Source organism: Sarcophilus harrisii, chromosome 4 (genome assembly GCF_902635505.1).
Source record: "Sarcophilus harrisii chromosome 4, mSarHar1.11, whole genome shotgun sequence".
Lineage (NCBI taxonomy): Eukaryota > Metazoa > Chordata > Mammalia > Dasyuromorphia > Dasyuridae > Sarcophilus > Sarcophilus harrisii.
This window is the reverse complement of record NC_045429.1, coordinates 164,572,017-164,585,838: the sequence shown is the minus strand read 5'-3', so window position 1 is coordinate 164,585,838 and position 13,822 is coordinate 164,572,017. Positions and strand designations below refer to the sequence as shown.

The 13,822-nt window shown below is 34.5% G+C and overlaps 1 protein-coding gene across 1 annotated transcript in view; it reads left to right on the top strand.

Moving 5' to 3' along the window:
• Positions 1-13,822, top strand: part of ENPP1 (ectonucleotide pyrophosphatase/phosphodiesterase 1) — a 95,563-nt gene that overhangs the window by 44,700 nt on the left and 37,041 nt on the right. The window contains exons 6-7 of the mRNA XM_031964253.1: positions 2,547-2,644; positions 11,460-11,539. Of these exons, the coding sequence (XP_031820113.1) occupies positions 2,547-2,644; positions 11,460-11,539 (178 nt within the window). The remainder of the gene's footprint in view (positions 1-2,546; positions 2,645-11,459; positions 11,540-13,822) is intronic.

Sequence of the window (13,822 nt, the reverse complement as noted above, 5' to 3'; positions counted from 1 at the left end):
GATGTGAGTGGGTATCTGGGAATTCCTACAATGATAAAATGATCACTGATACAGTGATAAAAATATGAGGAAGTTAGGGAAATATGAGTATCTTCTGAAATGGGTTTAATAATAGCTTAGTATTTAAATTAATAATCTTAATTTGTTTTTATCTCTATTGACTTTTTATTTTGTATAGGGTTAAAGGAAATTGGATATATATTTTAAAGAATATCCCCTTTTTGCTAAGTTCTGGCTAACTTCCTACTAGAATAAAAAAAATCTATTATATTTCCCAGTTAGATTTTCAGACAAGGGAATTTTTGCTTCTCTTTTTTCTGAATACTTATGACATTCAATTAACTACTGCTATATTTTTTTAATGGCAATTAAATGATTTTTAATTGCTCTATAATTCTTTCCATGATGATCCTATTCTAGAATATAGCTGATCATTATTGAACCAGTTTAACTGAACTTGTTTATCCAATAACTCAGACAGAAAAGACAGAATGGAATATTATAGCTGGAAAGGACCATAGAGATCACCTAGTCATGCCATTTAATTCTGCAGAAAAACAAGTAAGTTGTGAATGGTGAAATGATATGTCAGAGGTCTCATAGTTAAGGCTGTGAATACAGTTTTTTCTTGTGTTTTTTCTAATGAACTGATTTTGCTGCATCTCAAACTGTCTTCTATTGAAATATTATATATACTTACATAAGTATGTATACATGTATATACATATGTATTATACACAAATTTTATATACTTACACCTACATATACACCCCCATACACACACACACACACACACACACACACTGACTTGGGCAAGACAGGAGATATAGATTAAAGTTCTAACTGTTGTATGTATTTAAACAATAATGTCCCCAGACATTTCTGTAAGTTGCAGAAGAGTTGTCACTCAGTATTGGTAGATAATGTTTCCTCCCCTAGACCTCTCCACGCTAAGAAACTTCAGATACCTTGCAATCTGTCCCCTTCTCGTTATTCAGATTATGACTCTAGTTTATTACCTCTTACCTGGATGATTACAATAGTTGCCTAATTGGTTTCCCTAATTTGTCTCTCCTTACTCTAGTCCATACCCCACAAAACTGCCAGAGTCATTTTCCTGAAGCACAGACTTATCAAGAGATTTCCCTATTAAGTAATATCTAGGGCTTCCTGTAACTTGTAGTATCAAAATGCAGATTCAAATCTTTAATATTAAAATCTTTCAAAGTTTGTTTCTAATCTCCCTTTCTAGGCTTAGTATATATAACTCCTCTCCCCATGCTTTCTGGTAAAGCTAAAATGGTGTTCTTGGTGATCTGTACTGACTGTCCCTCTTCTCCTCTTGGAATATATTTATTCTTCACATTCTCTGAAAGTACTGGGAAAACTTAATGGGTGTTACAGTGGTATATGATTATTTTATAATGAAAGTAATGACATTTTCTGAAATGTGATTCATAATGTTAATAATCTTTTTTTACTTGTATAAAGGCCTATTTTTTCACCTCTAAGAGTTTCTGGTTTCTTTTAAAGCTTTACTCAAGTGCTACATTTACAAGAAGCCTTTTTAAATCTCTTTGAGAAGATATATTTAATGTATGCTTGTATGTGTATATGTTGGACATTATTAAACACATGACTAAATATTATTTTATTTTATATATATTTATATTTATATTATTTTATTTTATTATATATTTTATTTATACTTGTATATGTTTTCCTTTCTCCTCCCTCTCTGATACTTTGATAGAATATAAACTTCTTGAAGACATGGACTACATCATTTTTGTCTCTGTATTCCAAATGCCTGACCCACAGTTGGCATTTGATAAATGCTTGTTGATTGATAAAAAAAAGTGAATACTTAATAAAAATATTATACTTAATAAAAATATTATATAATATCTGTATATCATGAAAACTAGGTCTATATAACATAATAATGTAATACATAACACCCCTATTTGTGGGTACATGTAATTTTATTTCTGAACTGGAAATTTCTTTTACTGAAATTGATGAGGATTTGTCCTTTAACTTATAGTCTTAGGAAGTTGTCTGGGGCCACTGAGAGTTTTAGTGATTTGTCCTAAGTTGCACAGCAAGTGTGTATCAGAAATGGGGCTTGAACCCAGATCTCTCTTAGTCCCAGGTGAACTATATTCAATCCACTATGCCATATTATTTAGATATTTAGATGCAACACACACATATAAATTAGATATTTGCATATAATATATGTATGAACATATATCAATAGTTCCTAATCCTCTAGGATTCTTGTTCAAATCTTTCCCATATCTTATGGGGTTACTCCATAAGTAAGGCTTAATATATTGGAGATCTTATCTTCTCTTGTCCTTCTGTTTTCTCAAAATTCACATTGTTTATATACATGTGCATATAAACTTTTTTTTTTGGACAGGATTTATGTCCAGCTTTTTTTTTTTTTTTTCAGTCCCATCATTATGGAAAATATCGAAAGGAAGGATAAAGTTCATCAAAATGCTCTTTCCTAAAAACAGCTTTTTCTTATGACCTAGGTTTGAAACCCCACCTACCATTTTGTTTTCTTTGGATGGCTTCAGGGCAGAGTATTTGCACACTTGGGGTGGACTTCTTCCTGTTATTAAGAAACTACGTAAGTAACTTTACTGTTGAACATGATAATGTGATCTTTCAATGAAAGAGTTGATGGCAAACATGCTTGGAAATGTACCAGTAGAATTCTGGATTTTTTTTCTTTTTCTTTACTGTCCATTCAGCTAGAGCAGCTGGATGATAGATAATGGAACACAAAAGTAGGATAACAGTAATGCCTTGCTTTTATAAAACTGTAATAGTGGCAGTTATCATAACATCATTGGTCTCAATCATTTTATTTGTGTTTGTGCTTTCCCAGAAGCTTGAATTTCTATAATATGCAGAAAATATTTTTATGTATTTTTTTTGGATTTAAAGGTAGAATTTTAACTTTGAATGAATTCCTGTTAGAATACTGGTTTATCTACAGATCCATAGTTCTTACACAGAATAGAAAAGCATGGAAACTTCATATACTAATTGCTTCCAACAGATGCTCCCCATTTATTCATTTCCATCAACAACTTCTATTAAAAGCTATTTAGATGACAAAGATGAGATTTTAACTGAGATTTTTTGATTCCAGATCCATTTTATTTCCACACCACAAACATTACTAGATATTTTTATTTTCAAAGGACAGCAGCCACCAGAAAAAGCTTATTTAAAGGGAATCCACTTAAAAAAACTGGTAATAACATTTCATTGGCAATACTGAAGTTGGTTAGGATTCTATCTTGAAAAATGAAACAAAAATTATGAAAAATCTATTTTATATTTAACAAAATCAGATTATAATTGTAGTAATGCATCAGTCCTTAGACTGAAAAAAGATTGAATCAATTATTGATTTGGGGAAAGTAAAATTTTACAAAAGTGTGAAGATCGTGTATTTTAAAATCAGTCGGAGTCAGGGATTCAGGTTAGGGGAAAACCGTCAGTCTTTATTCTCAGTGAAGAAGGATTGGAGGTGGAAGAGAATTGTCCATTGCTTCACGTGTCAGAGAATCCAATGATCCCCGCAAGTTTTTGAAGTCCTGCAACAGTCTTTTTATGTGTTAGGGAATCCAATGATTTCAGAAGATTTTGAGGTCCTGCACCAGTTTTATCATTTCTCAGAAAATCCAATGATTCCTGAGGATTTTGAAATCTTACAACAAACTTATCATATCTTATAGAATCCAGTGATTCCTGAGGGTTTTGAAGTCCTACAAAGTCCTACCACAGTCTTATCATGTCTCAGAGAATCCAATGATTCTTGAGGGTTTTGAAATTTTACAACAATCTTATCATGTCTCAAGAGAATCCAATGATTCCTGAGGGTTTTGAAGTCCTACAACAATCTTTTTTTGTCTCAGGCATTCCAATGATTCCTGAGGGTTTTGAAGTCCAGCAATTTTTGATGTCCATGCCATAACTGCCAGGCTCTTTCAGTGGCGGGCACAGTCAGCAATGGAACCACCCGGTGTTTCCATTGTCTGTTTTTATTGCTTGTGGCATACCCATAATTGCAAATGCTTGTCTAAGGAATTCAGTGACCACTTTGGCTGTCTCTTTTGCTACTGGTATTGCAAAGGTGAATCCTGAAAAGGTATCTACCATAACATAGATAAAAGACAAACGATCAAAAGATTTATAATGGGTCACATCCATTTGTCAAATTTCATTGGGTCTCAAACCATGAGGTTCTTCCCTGGAGGCAGTGTAGGAGCATTGGAAAGGAATGCAAGCTGTACAGGCTTTTACTATGCTCCTAGCTTCCTCTCTTGTTATTCCAAATTGTAAATGTAAAGCTTGAGTAGCCTGATGATATTTAAAATGAGATTCTTGGGCTTCCTGAAAAAAAGGAGTATTGGCCAACATGGTTAGAAGGCTATCTACCTTTGAATTACTATCATATAGTGGACCTGGAAGTCTACTCTGAGAGTGGACATGCAAGATATAAATCTTACCTGCATCCTTTCTCACTTGTTCTTGAAGTTCCTTAAAGAGCTGATATATATTAGAGGCTGCAAATTTTATTTGGGCTGTGGCAATTCTTTGTACCACACCTATTGAATAGGCTGAATCAGATATTATATTTATATCTTCTGAATAATAAGTAAGAGCTAGAATGATTGCATACAATTCATTCTGCTGAGTGGACTGAAAAGGAGTTCTGATTACTCTCTTTATAGTTAAGTCACGAGAGTATATAGCGCAAATGTTGTCTTTGGATGCATCTATAAAGATAGTTGGTCCTTTAAGAGGAACTTTAGAAACTTCAAGAATGCATCACCAATTATATAATAGTCTGGTTATCTGAGACCTGTGTGAAAAATTTGGAGCCATGGCTAATAAAATTTGCCACTCTGGGATGGTTTCACAGCATACATTAATTTGTGTATTAGTATAAAAGGTGTATATCTTGTCAGGTCTTGTCCCAGATAATTGTACTGCTCACTTAATGGCCTTTAATAAAATTCTAGTCACAAGCACTGGATAAGGAGTAAGGCTATGTTCTGGATGAAGGACTGCTGTGGGTGCTTCTTGTGTAGCAAAAACTGATGTTTCCAAGGGTTTTTGAGTGACTCTTTCAACCACCTTGGATAAAGCCAATTCAACTTCTCTCAAAGCCTTTTGAGCTTCTTTTGTAAGCTGCTGTGGTGAGCACTGTCTCCCCTTAAAATGTCATATAATGGTTGTAATTGATAGGTAGTCAAGTCTAACACTGGACGCATCCATCGGATGTATCCTATCAATTTCTGAAAGTCATTTAAGGTGTTTAGCTTCTGTTCTTAAGGAAAGTTTTTGTACTGTAAGCACCTTAGCATATATTTCATATCCTAAGTATTGAAAAGGAGCATGTCTTCTGGAGCTATGTGCAATTTGTTGTACCTTAGTGTTTTCACGGTCTTTTATAGACATGCTTCTAACATTTGTTCCTCAGGTGCATATCCCAATATATCATCTATGTAATGTAATAACATAACTTTTGGAAATGCTTTTCTTACTGGAGTAAGAGCAGCAGCAACATACATTTGACACATAGTAGGGCTTTTTTTCATTCCCTGTGGCAAAACTGTCCATTCATATCTTTTATAAGGCTCAGCTAAGTTAACGCTGGGCACTGAAAAGGCAAATCTTTTCATATCCTCCTTAACTAGAGGGATAGAATAGAAACAATCCTTAATATCTATGACCCAAAGAGGCCATTCTCTAGGCAACTGAGTAGGAGATGGAAGTCCAGGCTGAAGAGTTCCCATCTGTTCATTTACCTTTCTTAAATCAGTCAACATCCTTCATTTTCCAGATTTCTTTCTAATAACAAATACTAGGGAATTCCAAGGACTTAGAGAAAGTTGTAAGTGTCCTTGGTCATGTTGCTCCTGTACTATATCTAATAAGGACTGAATTTTATCACTACCTAAGGGCCACTGTTCTATCCACACTGGTGTATCAGTTTTCCATTGGATAGGAACAGGGGAAAGTGTTGGCAGGCCTTCAACAGCAGCCCTGCCTAAAAAAAAAAGCCCAAAGTACTCATTTGCAATTCTAATTGTTGTTGTAAAATGTCTCTTCCCCACAGATTGATGGGGATTTTTTCAACTATATAAGGAGTAAAATTTTTTTTCAACTATAAAAGGACTAAAAACTTTGGTTTCACCTTCAAATATCCATCTCAAAGGGGTAGCACTAACTTCAGCTGCTATTGATCCTCCTATGCCAGACATGTAGTTAGGCGTCTGCCTTAATCTTTGGCCAGTAACTGGGCTAGTTGGCACCTCTGACTGTACGATCTGCACCAGTGTCTACCAATCTTTCTATTGGTATGCCATTTATATAGATAGTGAGCATAGGTCAGTCAGCTGTCACAGCTGCTTTCCAGAATCTTCCTGGATTTTGCTGCTTGGAGTCAGAATCTGGGCAACTATCACCAGATTGCTTATTAGGAGTCTGTAGCGGTAAACCTGATGCTACTACTTTTTCTGGTTGATAAGTCACATATTGTCTACCTGTATTAGTGACTGGGATATTATCTACACGTTCCCCAGTTTCCCACATCAGTGTATGGATGGACACTGTTTTGTAAGTACACTCAGGAGGTGAGATGGTCAAGCCTATCTATCTAGAGGTTGATTGCCTGGAGGCCAAGGATGCATAGGCTGGAGAGGAACAAATTTCACCTCTCCAGGGGGTATCTTAGTTGTCCCAGCTGCATACCAACTCTATTCTCCTCAATTGTAATCCCTTTCTCCCATGAGGTTGCTTCCTGGCTGGTTGATTGTGTAATCCCTTTCTCCCATCAAATTGCTTCCTGGCTGATTGGGCATGTCTAGGTACTGAACTTCTAGGTACTCTCTGGGTGTAGCATAGGCTGCCATCATGCCCCAAGTATTTTTTTGTCCTGGGCCCCTCATCCCGTTTCCCTTAATCAGTTTACATTCTGAGGCCCAATGGAAGTCTCTGTTGCATTTTGGACATGAGATATTGGGTCTTGTTCTCCCACCCTGTTTTCTCACTCTGTCTCTATGCCAACATTGAGCTTTCAGATGCCCTACTTTACCACATTGAAATGATGAGTCTCTCTAGAAATCCCTTGCCAAAAGGGATCTTGTCTTCCCATGTTTGGATCTTGGGGAGTCTGCATCATAGCCTGGCTATAAAAGGCATTTGTGCCCACTGTGGCACAGTGTCTCATGATCTCTAAAGGAGCATCCTTGTGTAGTCCTAGTATAATTCTTCTAAAAACCTCACTAGCATTTTCTTTAGCAAGTTGCCTTATTATAATGTCTTGCATTTTCAATATTAGTTTGCTGATTAACTCCACTTTGACTATTTTGTTGGGCTTGTATCCTACAGAGCTCACTATATTCAGAAAGCCACAACAAGTTTTGTCTAGGTTCTAAGCATGTCCTTGCTATAGATTTCTATCTAGTCCCTAGGGGTTAAGACTTCATAAGCCAAATTCTGTAATAACATCTTAACATAAGTTGATGTAGCCCCATAAAGAGTGCAATTCTTTTTCAGGTCTTTGAGGATTTCTATATCAAAAAGATCTTATCTTCTACTTTCTTGACCTGAAGAGTTAAGCTGTTGAATCACAGGATACATTTCTAGTTTCAGCTCAGCTGTATCCTTCCCTTCCTCTGTGGCTTTTAAGTACTGCCTTTTGCAATCTACTCATAAGAGGGTGATTGCTGGAGAGGATGTGCTGGTGGTGTCACTGCCCCTCCCACTACTCCTCCTCTCTCTGTCCTGGAAGGTGGAGTTGATGGGGGTGTGTCAAGGACCAGTTCCAGTTTAGGCAGTGTTGAAGCTACCTTGTGAGAATGAGAATCACCCCGCCCTTCATCATGGCCTTCATCCTCATTTAACTCCCCATGCCCTCTGGTGATATCTCTTTTAATCTGTTCTTTGTTCTCCTCATTTTCCTCACACTTCCTCATCTGGCTGTTCTGAAAATTTTTCTTTCTTCTATAACTTGCAGGATTCTTTAAGGCCAATTGTATTATGTTGTATATATAGAATGGTTCCTTGGAAATTGAACAAGGACCTTTATCATTGTAGGATTCACATAGTTGCTCTCCTACCAGCTTCCAATTATCTAGCCCTATCTCTTCTTCCTTTAAGAACCAAGGGGACTTGGGTTCTAATATACTCAAGTCTAGTGATCTGCAACCAAGCCTTATATCTTGATCAACTTAAGCATGCTTTCTATATCTCCCCCATTTCAGCTAGAAAAGGTTACTAGTTTAGTCCTTAACAAAATAAGTTCCCTGTTTGTCTATTAAAATACTCACTGCATTTCCTGGCCACCAGAGACTTCTTCAGTGTCCTTGGTCCATACATTAGGCACCAAATGTGATGACTGCATTACCACCCTGGGTACTTTAGAATCAGCTGTAGTCAGGATAAGCAAAAGTCCTTCGTCTTTATTCTTGGTTTTAGAGGTAGGATTGAATTGGATGGATGCAGAATCTCCCCGACCTCCTTCTTCTTTGTCTATAGCCAAAGTGACTCTGGATAATTTTACTCCACCCCTTAGTCCCTCCTATAATTACACCAATTATCGAGCCAGCACAGAATAGTAGGAAGGGGCATTCCCCAAGCACATGCCCATAGAGTATTGTCCAATAGGTAATTAGCCTTAAGTGTTCCAACCGACCTCAGTGAATTGACTTTCAGCCTTCTACAACCTTAAGGTTGTTTGTTGTGTGTTACAAATTAAAAAAAAATCAACCCATAGGTTAGCTAGGCACAAATAAAATAAAGTTGTTTGCACTTTCCAGCTGCCTTTACCAATAATGAGATGTGGGACTCTCAACTACTTTTACTTACGCTCAGACAAGTCATAAGTAACTGCTATACTATTGATATCTTGTAGAAAATAACATCTTTACTGTCACACAATTGACTGATAGTTACAGAAAACACAATAATTTTAAGGACTTAATTGTTTGTTGACTATAAAAACAATATTTGATTTGATGGGAAAATGCTGTTTTCAATGAATTTTACCATTAAGGTATTTTTCAGTTATGAATTCAAATCATAAAATTCCTTCCTAGATAACACAACAATTTGCTTGATCTTTGGATTGTTGATTTCAATAAAGAAATACAATAGAAAGTTTTTTGCCACTGGTAGTGAATGTATCTGGGTAAGTATCAATATGGAGAGATTCCTGATGGATGGCAACATCTCCCATTCACAAGTGCCATTCTGTTGATTAGATTGAGCTCCAAAAGGATAGTGAGCCTCTAAAATTAGTGAAAAGGACTTAATATTAGTAGATCCAGAGGAAGAATAAGGAAATTTAAAATAACCATTTTTGAGTCTATTATAGATAAGTTTGATTTAATTACAAGTGTATCTTATATACATATCTTATATTAGTGAATCTAAAGTTACATATGTAAACGATAGTAGTATGAATCATTTTATTTGATTTTATTCTGAAATTAGAAATTAAAACAAGCATTTCTATGATATAAAAGAATAGAAAAAAGATAATTGCACATGAAACTGCAAATATATTATGTATAATTTACTATTCCTTTTAAATACACAATAGTATTGGAATAGTACTGGAAATTGCTCAGTGTTTCTAGGTCCCCCCTTTTTTCCCCTAAACAAAAATATCATCTTCTTACTATCAAAATTTTTCCAGTAATGCTGTCTGTTTGCAAATCATGGAACTGTATAATCTTTGAGGAATCAAAATTGTAGGTTACCCAAAAAAGCAATGACAAGTTGCACTTGGGCATAAAAAAGTTGTACTATAATATCAATGATGAATTTTATCCCCCAAAATGATAGCTTATGTATTGTAAACTGATAGCTTATGTATTGTGTAGGGGCTTGGGTTCAAGAGACATCAAGGAAAACTCTTGAAATATTGAATGGATTTCCTTTGAAGGATTTACTGGAAAATTTAGAAAAAAGTTACAAATGATAAAGATGTGAATGTTTTGAAAATTGTATTTGAGGAAGTGCTCATTTTGATGAGATTATAGATTCATTGAAACATTGCCTGATTAAAAAGTAATAGTTCTATTCTACTCTTCCTGTTACCTCTTGAAAATTTTTTGGCAAAGACACTCGAGTGGTTTGCCTTTTCCTTCTCTAGTTCATTTTACAGAGAGGAAATTGAGGCAAACTGAGTTAAATAACTTGCCCAGTGTCATACAGATAGTACCTGTTTGTATTTGAACTCAGGTGTTCTAGACTCTAGACTTAGCACTCTCATTAGTTTGAGCAATACAGTTAACTAACTTTGAGAAAATGCCAAATACTAAAATTTAAGTTTAGAAAATATATTAATGAGTGAGTTTCATTTAAGAAAGATTAACATGTCTTTTGAAGAAAGTTTTCTTTGTTCATATAATTATTGGTTTATAGAAAATTATTTCTTGGTGATCTAAGTTACAGATTAAAATGTGATTTAAGAATTTAAATTAATTGTTAGGATTTACTTCAATGACAGGTCTATTAGAAATAAAGAAAAAAGTCTGTGAAATTACAGTGTTAGAAAGATGATTTGATTTTTGCGCAAATTTTCATAGATTCATAGATTTAGATATGAAAGAGATAATAAAGTTAATCTTTTTCGTAACTTGAACAAGTTCACAAAGATTGAAGAATGACAGAGCTGTGATTCAAACACAGATTCTCAAATTTCACATTGAGCTTTATCTTATTGTCTCTCTCTACTACATATTTTATTGAACAATACAAAACCACCATTATCTAGTTATTTTAAAAGATGCTTGGAGAATCTTTTTATCTGAAGATTTTTATTACTTATAAATTGGTAGAACATTTAAATTTAAAATGAAATTTTTGAGTACCATGTTTAGTGAATAATGTGGAATTGATTGCTCAGTGGTTTTTCATTATTTTTACTTCAAGAATCAAGGAGTTTGCTTGTATGGGCACTACTTAAATTAATGGAATTTACAAGCTTTCAACACATTGGTCGACTTTCATCATAAGTCGCTGAGGGAAAAAAAAGAATTCATCACTTGTTCAGTGTTCTAGTATTGTCTGCAAATTTTGGCTGATCCTTGTACAGCATGGTGCTTTTTGTCTGGAAGATTTTTTTGGTTAGAAATTGCCAGAACTCATGTTCCACTGTAGCATGTGGAAAAGCTCTAGTAACTCCCAAAATATGATGATAGATTGTAGAATTTTAGGGTTGGATCACTTCATATTAATATTAATTATTACATTATTGTTACATTAATTATTATAATTTTATTTGCATCTTTTTGAAACCCAAGTCCAACTTCATTATTTCTTTGTTGTTGATATTAATGTGCCATCTAATTCTAAAATAAGCTAAACTGGTTATAAAATATTTTTAATACTTATTCACTTTTTGCCTTTAGGAAATTGTGGAACACACACTACAAATTTGAGACCAGTATATCCAACAAAAACCTTTCCCAATCACTACACCCTAGTCACGGTAAGCTATATATTTTCTATTTTCACTGAACAACAATGAAAATAGTATTACTAGGTATTTTTTCTTTAAGGTTTTTAAAAATTTTTCACAAGTTTACCAATGAATTCTTATTATGTTTACCTTGCCCTCTGTTTCTAAGAGATCTAAGCAGATTTCTTTTATGGTTTCTTGAAATAGTCTAGGATTATTTTGTTTTTTGTCATGGCTTTTAGATAGTACTGAGCTCTTTCCCAGGTCAGTTGTTTTGGATATGAATTATTTTCTATGTTTTTCTATTTTCTCAGTGTTTTTTGACATTGTTGTCTCACAGAGTCATTAGCATCTTTTTGGTGCATTTAGGGTTAGCATTTTAACTTTAAAGGAATCAGTTACTTGGTTGAAGTTTTGTACCTCTTGTCAGATTTTTAATTTACTTTCCATTTTGTCCCATAATTCTGATTGTTTTCCTACAAACAAAAACATGTCTTTTCTGATTGTTCTGCATTTGTTTTCCTCTGCATTTCATTTATATTATTATTTTAACTCTTTAAAAAATTCTTGTTTCAATTCTTCTGAGAATTCTGGTTGAAATTGTGTTCTATGTTTTTATTTTTGTATCTTTGGTTGTAAATATTTTGGAATTATTCTCTTTTTCTGGATTTATGTATTAAGTATCTCATACTAAATATATCTGTGGTGGTTGTTTTTTCTTGATTTTTTTCAGCTTTAATTCCTGACTTTGGACTTTGTGTTAGGGTTAGGCCCTCTGTATTTCTTGAAGGAAATTATGGGATACATTTGATCCTATTTTGTGTCTTGTTGGTGTATGCTGCTGCTTTCTTGAAGATATTAACAGGGGCTTCATTCCAGAATTTTAGGGACACTTTAGTCTGGGGATTTGTAAGCTTTAAGTGTGCCCAAAGCAGTTTGATCTAAATTGAAGTCTAATGATTGCCCTCCTTATTGCAGCTTTGCAAGTTTCTGACTTGGCTTTGAGTCTAAGTAAAAGAACTATGGGCTTACCCTTAGTTAGAAGTCCAGGATGCTGCTGCTGAATTCCTCCACTATGAGTCAGCTCTGCAGGCTTCCCTTTTGCCAGAGATTCCTGCCATGGTTATTTTATGGTAGGCTTCAGATTGTGCTGGGGATTAGATCTGAGACCATCCTCTGTTTCTAGAGTTATAATCATATAGCTTCTGCATGGTTGGGTTCTTTTAAACTCCTTTCTCAGTATATAGTTCAGGGCTGAGGGCAACAGCTCATTGTGGAAACTACAGACTAAGCACAGGTCCCTTCCTCACTCTGCACTAGATCTATCTCCAGTACAATAGTGATAGAGCTGCCATCTGTTCCTGATCTGTGTATAATATCAGACTTTCTGTGATGGATGGATCTTGGATCTTATATAACCAGTGGCAAGTTCTAGTTCATTTCCAGCATAGCACTCTCTCCTTGATATTTTTCTTCCTCCGTGTCCATAGACTTCTTTATTTGTCTTCCTATTCTGACCTGGGCTGCAAAAGTGATTCTTTGTAATTTCTTTAGGTTTTCCTGATTAAGGCTTGGTCTGGTGCATTTTCTAGATCTTTGTGGAATAGTTGTTGGGGGAAAGCTTGGGTGTAACATCTTCTACACCATCTTAGCTGACCTCTGTACAATGTAAGACTTAATCCAGAGTTTTTAGATTTAAAAAATTAAATTTCTCAATATGTAGTAAGTTAATCTTTAAAAAAAAGTTTTATCCATGCCCTTTGTTTTCACATCAAAGTATTTCTGAATACCTGAATATCTTTCTTCTCCTGTATATCCTGATTATTCCTCTCTAGCTAATGGGAATAAAATTAAGTAAAATAAGGAACTCTAAAAGTATATATAATATTCCATACCCATAGTGCCTCATGTCCTCAAGAAAAGGAGGTGATCATTTTTTCTTTCATTTCTTTTACTGGGCTAAGAAAGGACATTATAACTAAAATATTTTCTTATCGTGCAGGTTATTTTGGTCTTCACATTTACACTGATAAAATCACTGTGCACTTTGTTCTCCTGGTTTTACTTACTTTACTCTGTATCAGTTCCTAGCAATTTTTTTTCAGGATTATCAGAAATATTTCATGTGAAGATTTTTTTAATCTAATTGATACTTTCCCTTCTTATCTTTGCTATGTTGATTTTGTTTGTGCAAAATCTTTTTGATTTTATTTAATTGAAACTCAAGAACCAGAAGGAAATGAAAGATCTTCCTCTTATAATTTCAAAATTCATAAACTATATAGGAGATGACCTACTGAGATTAATTTATAG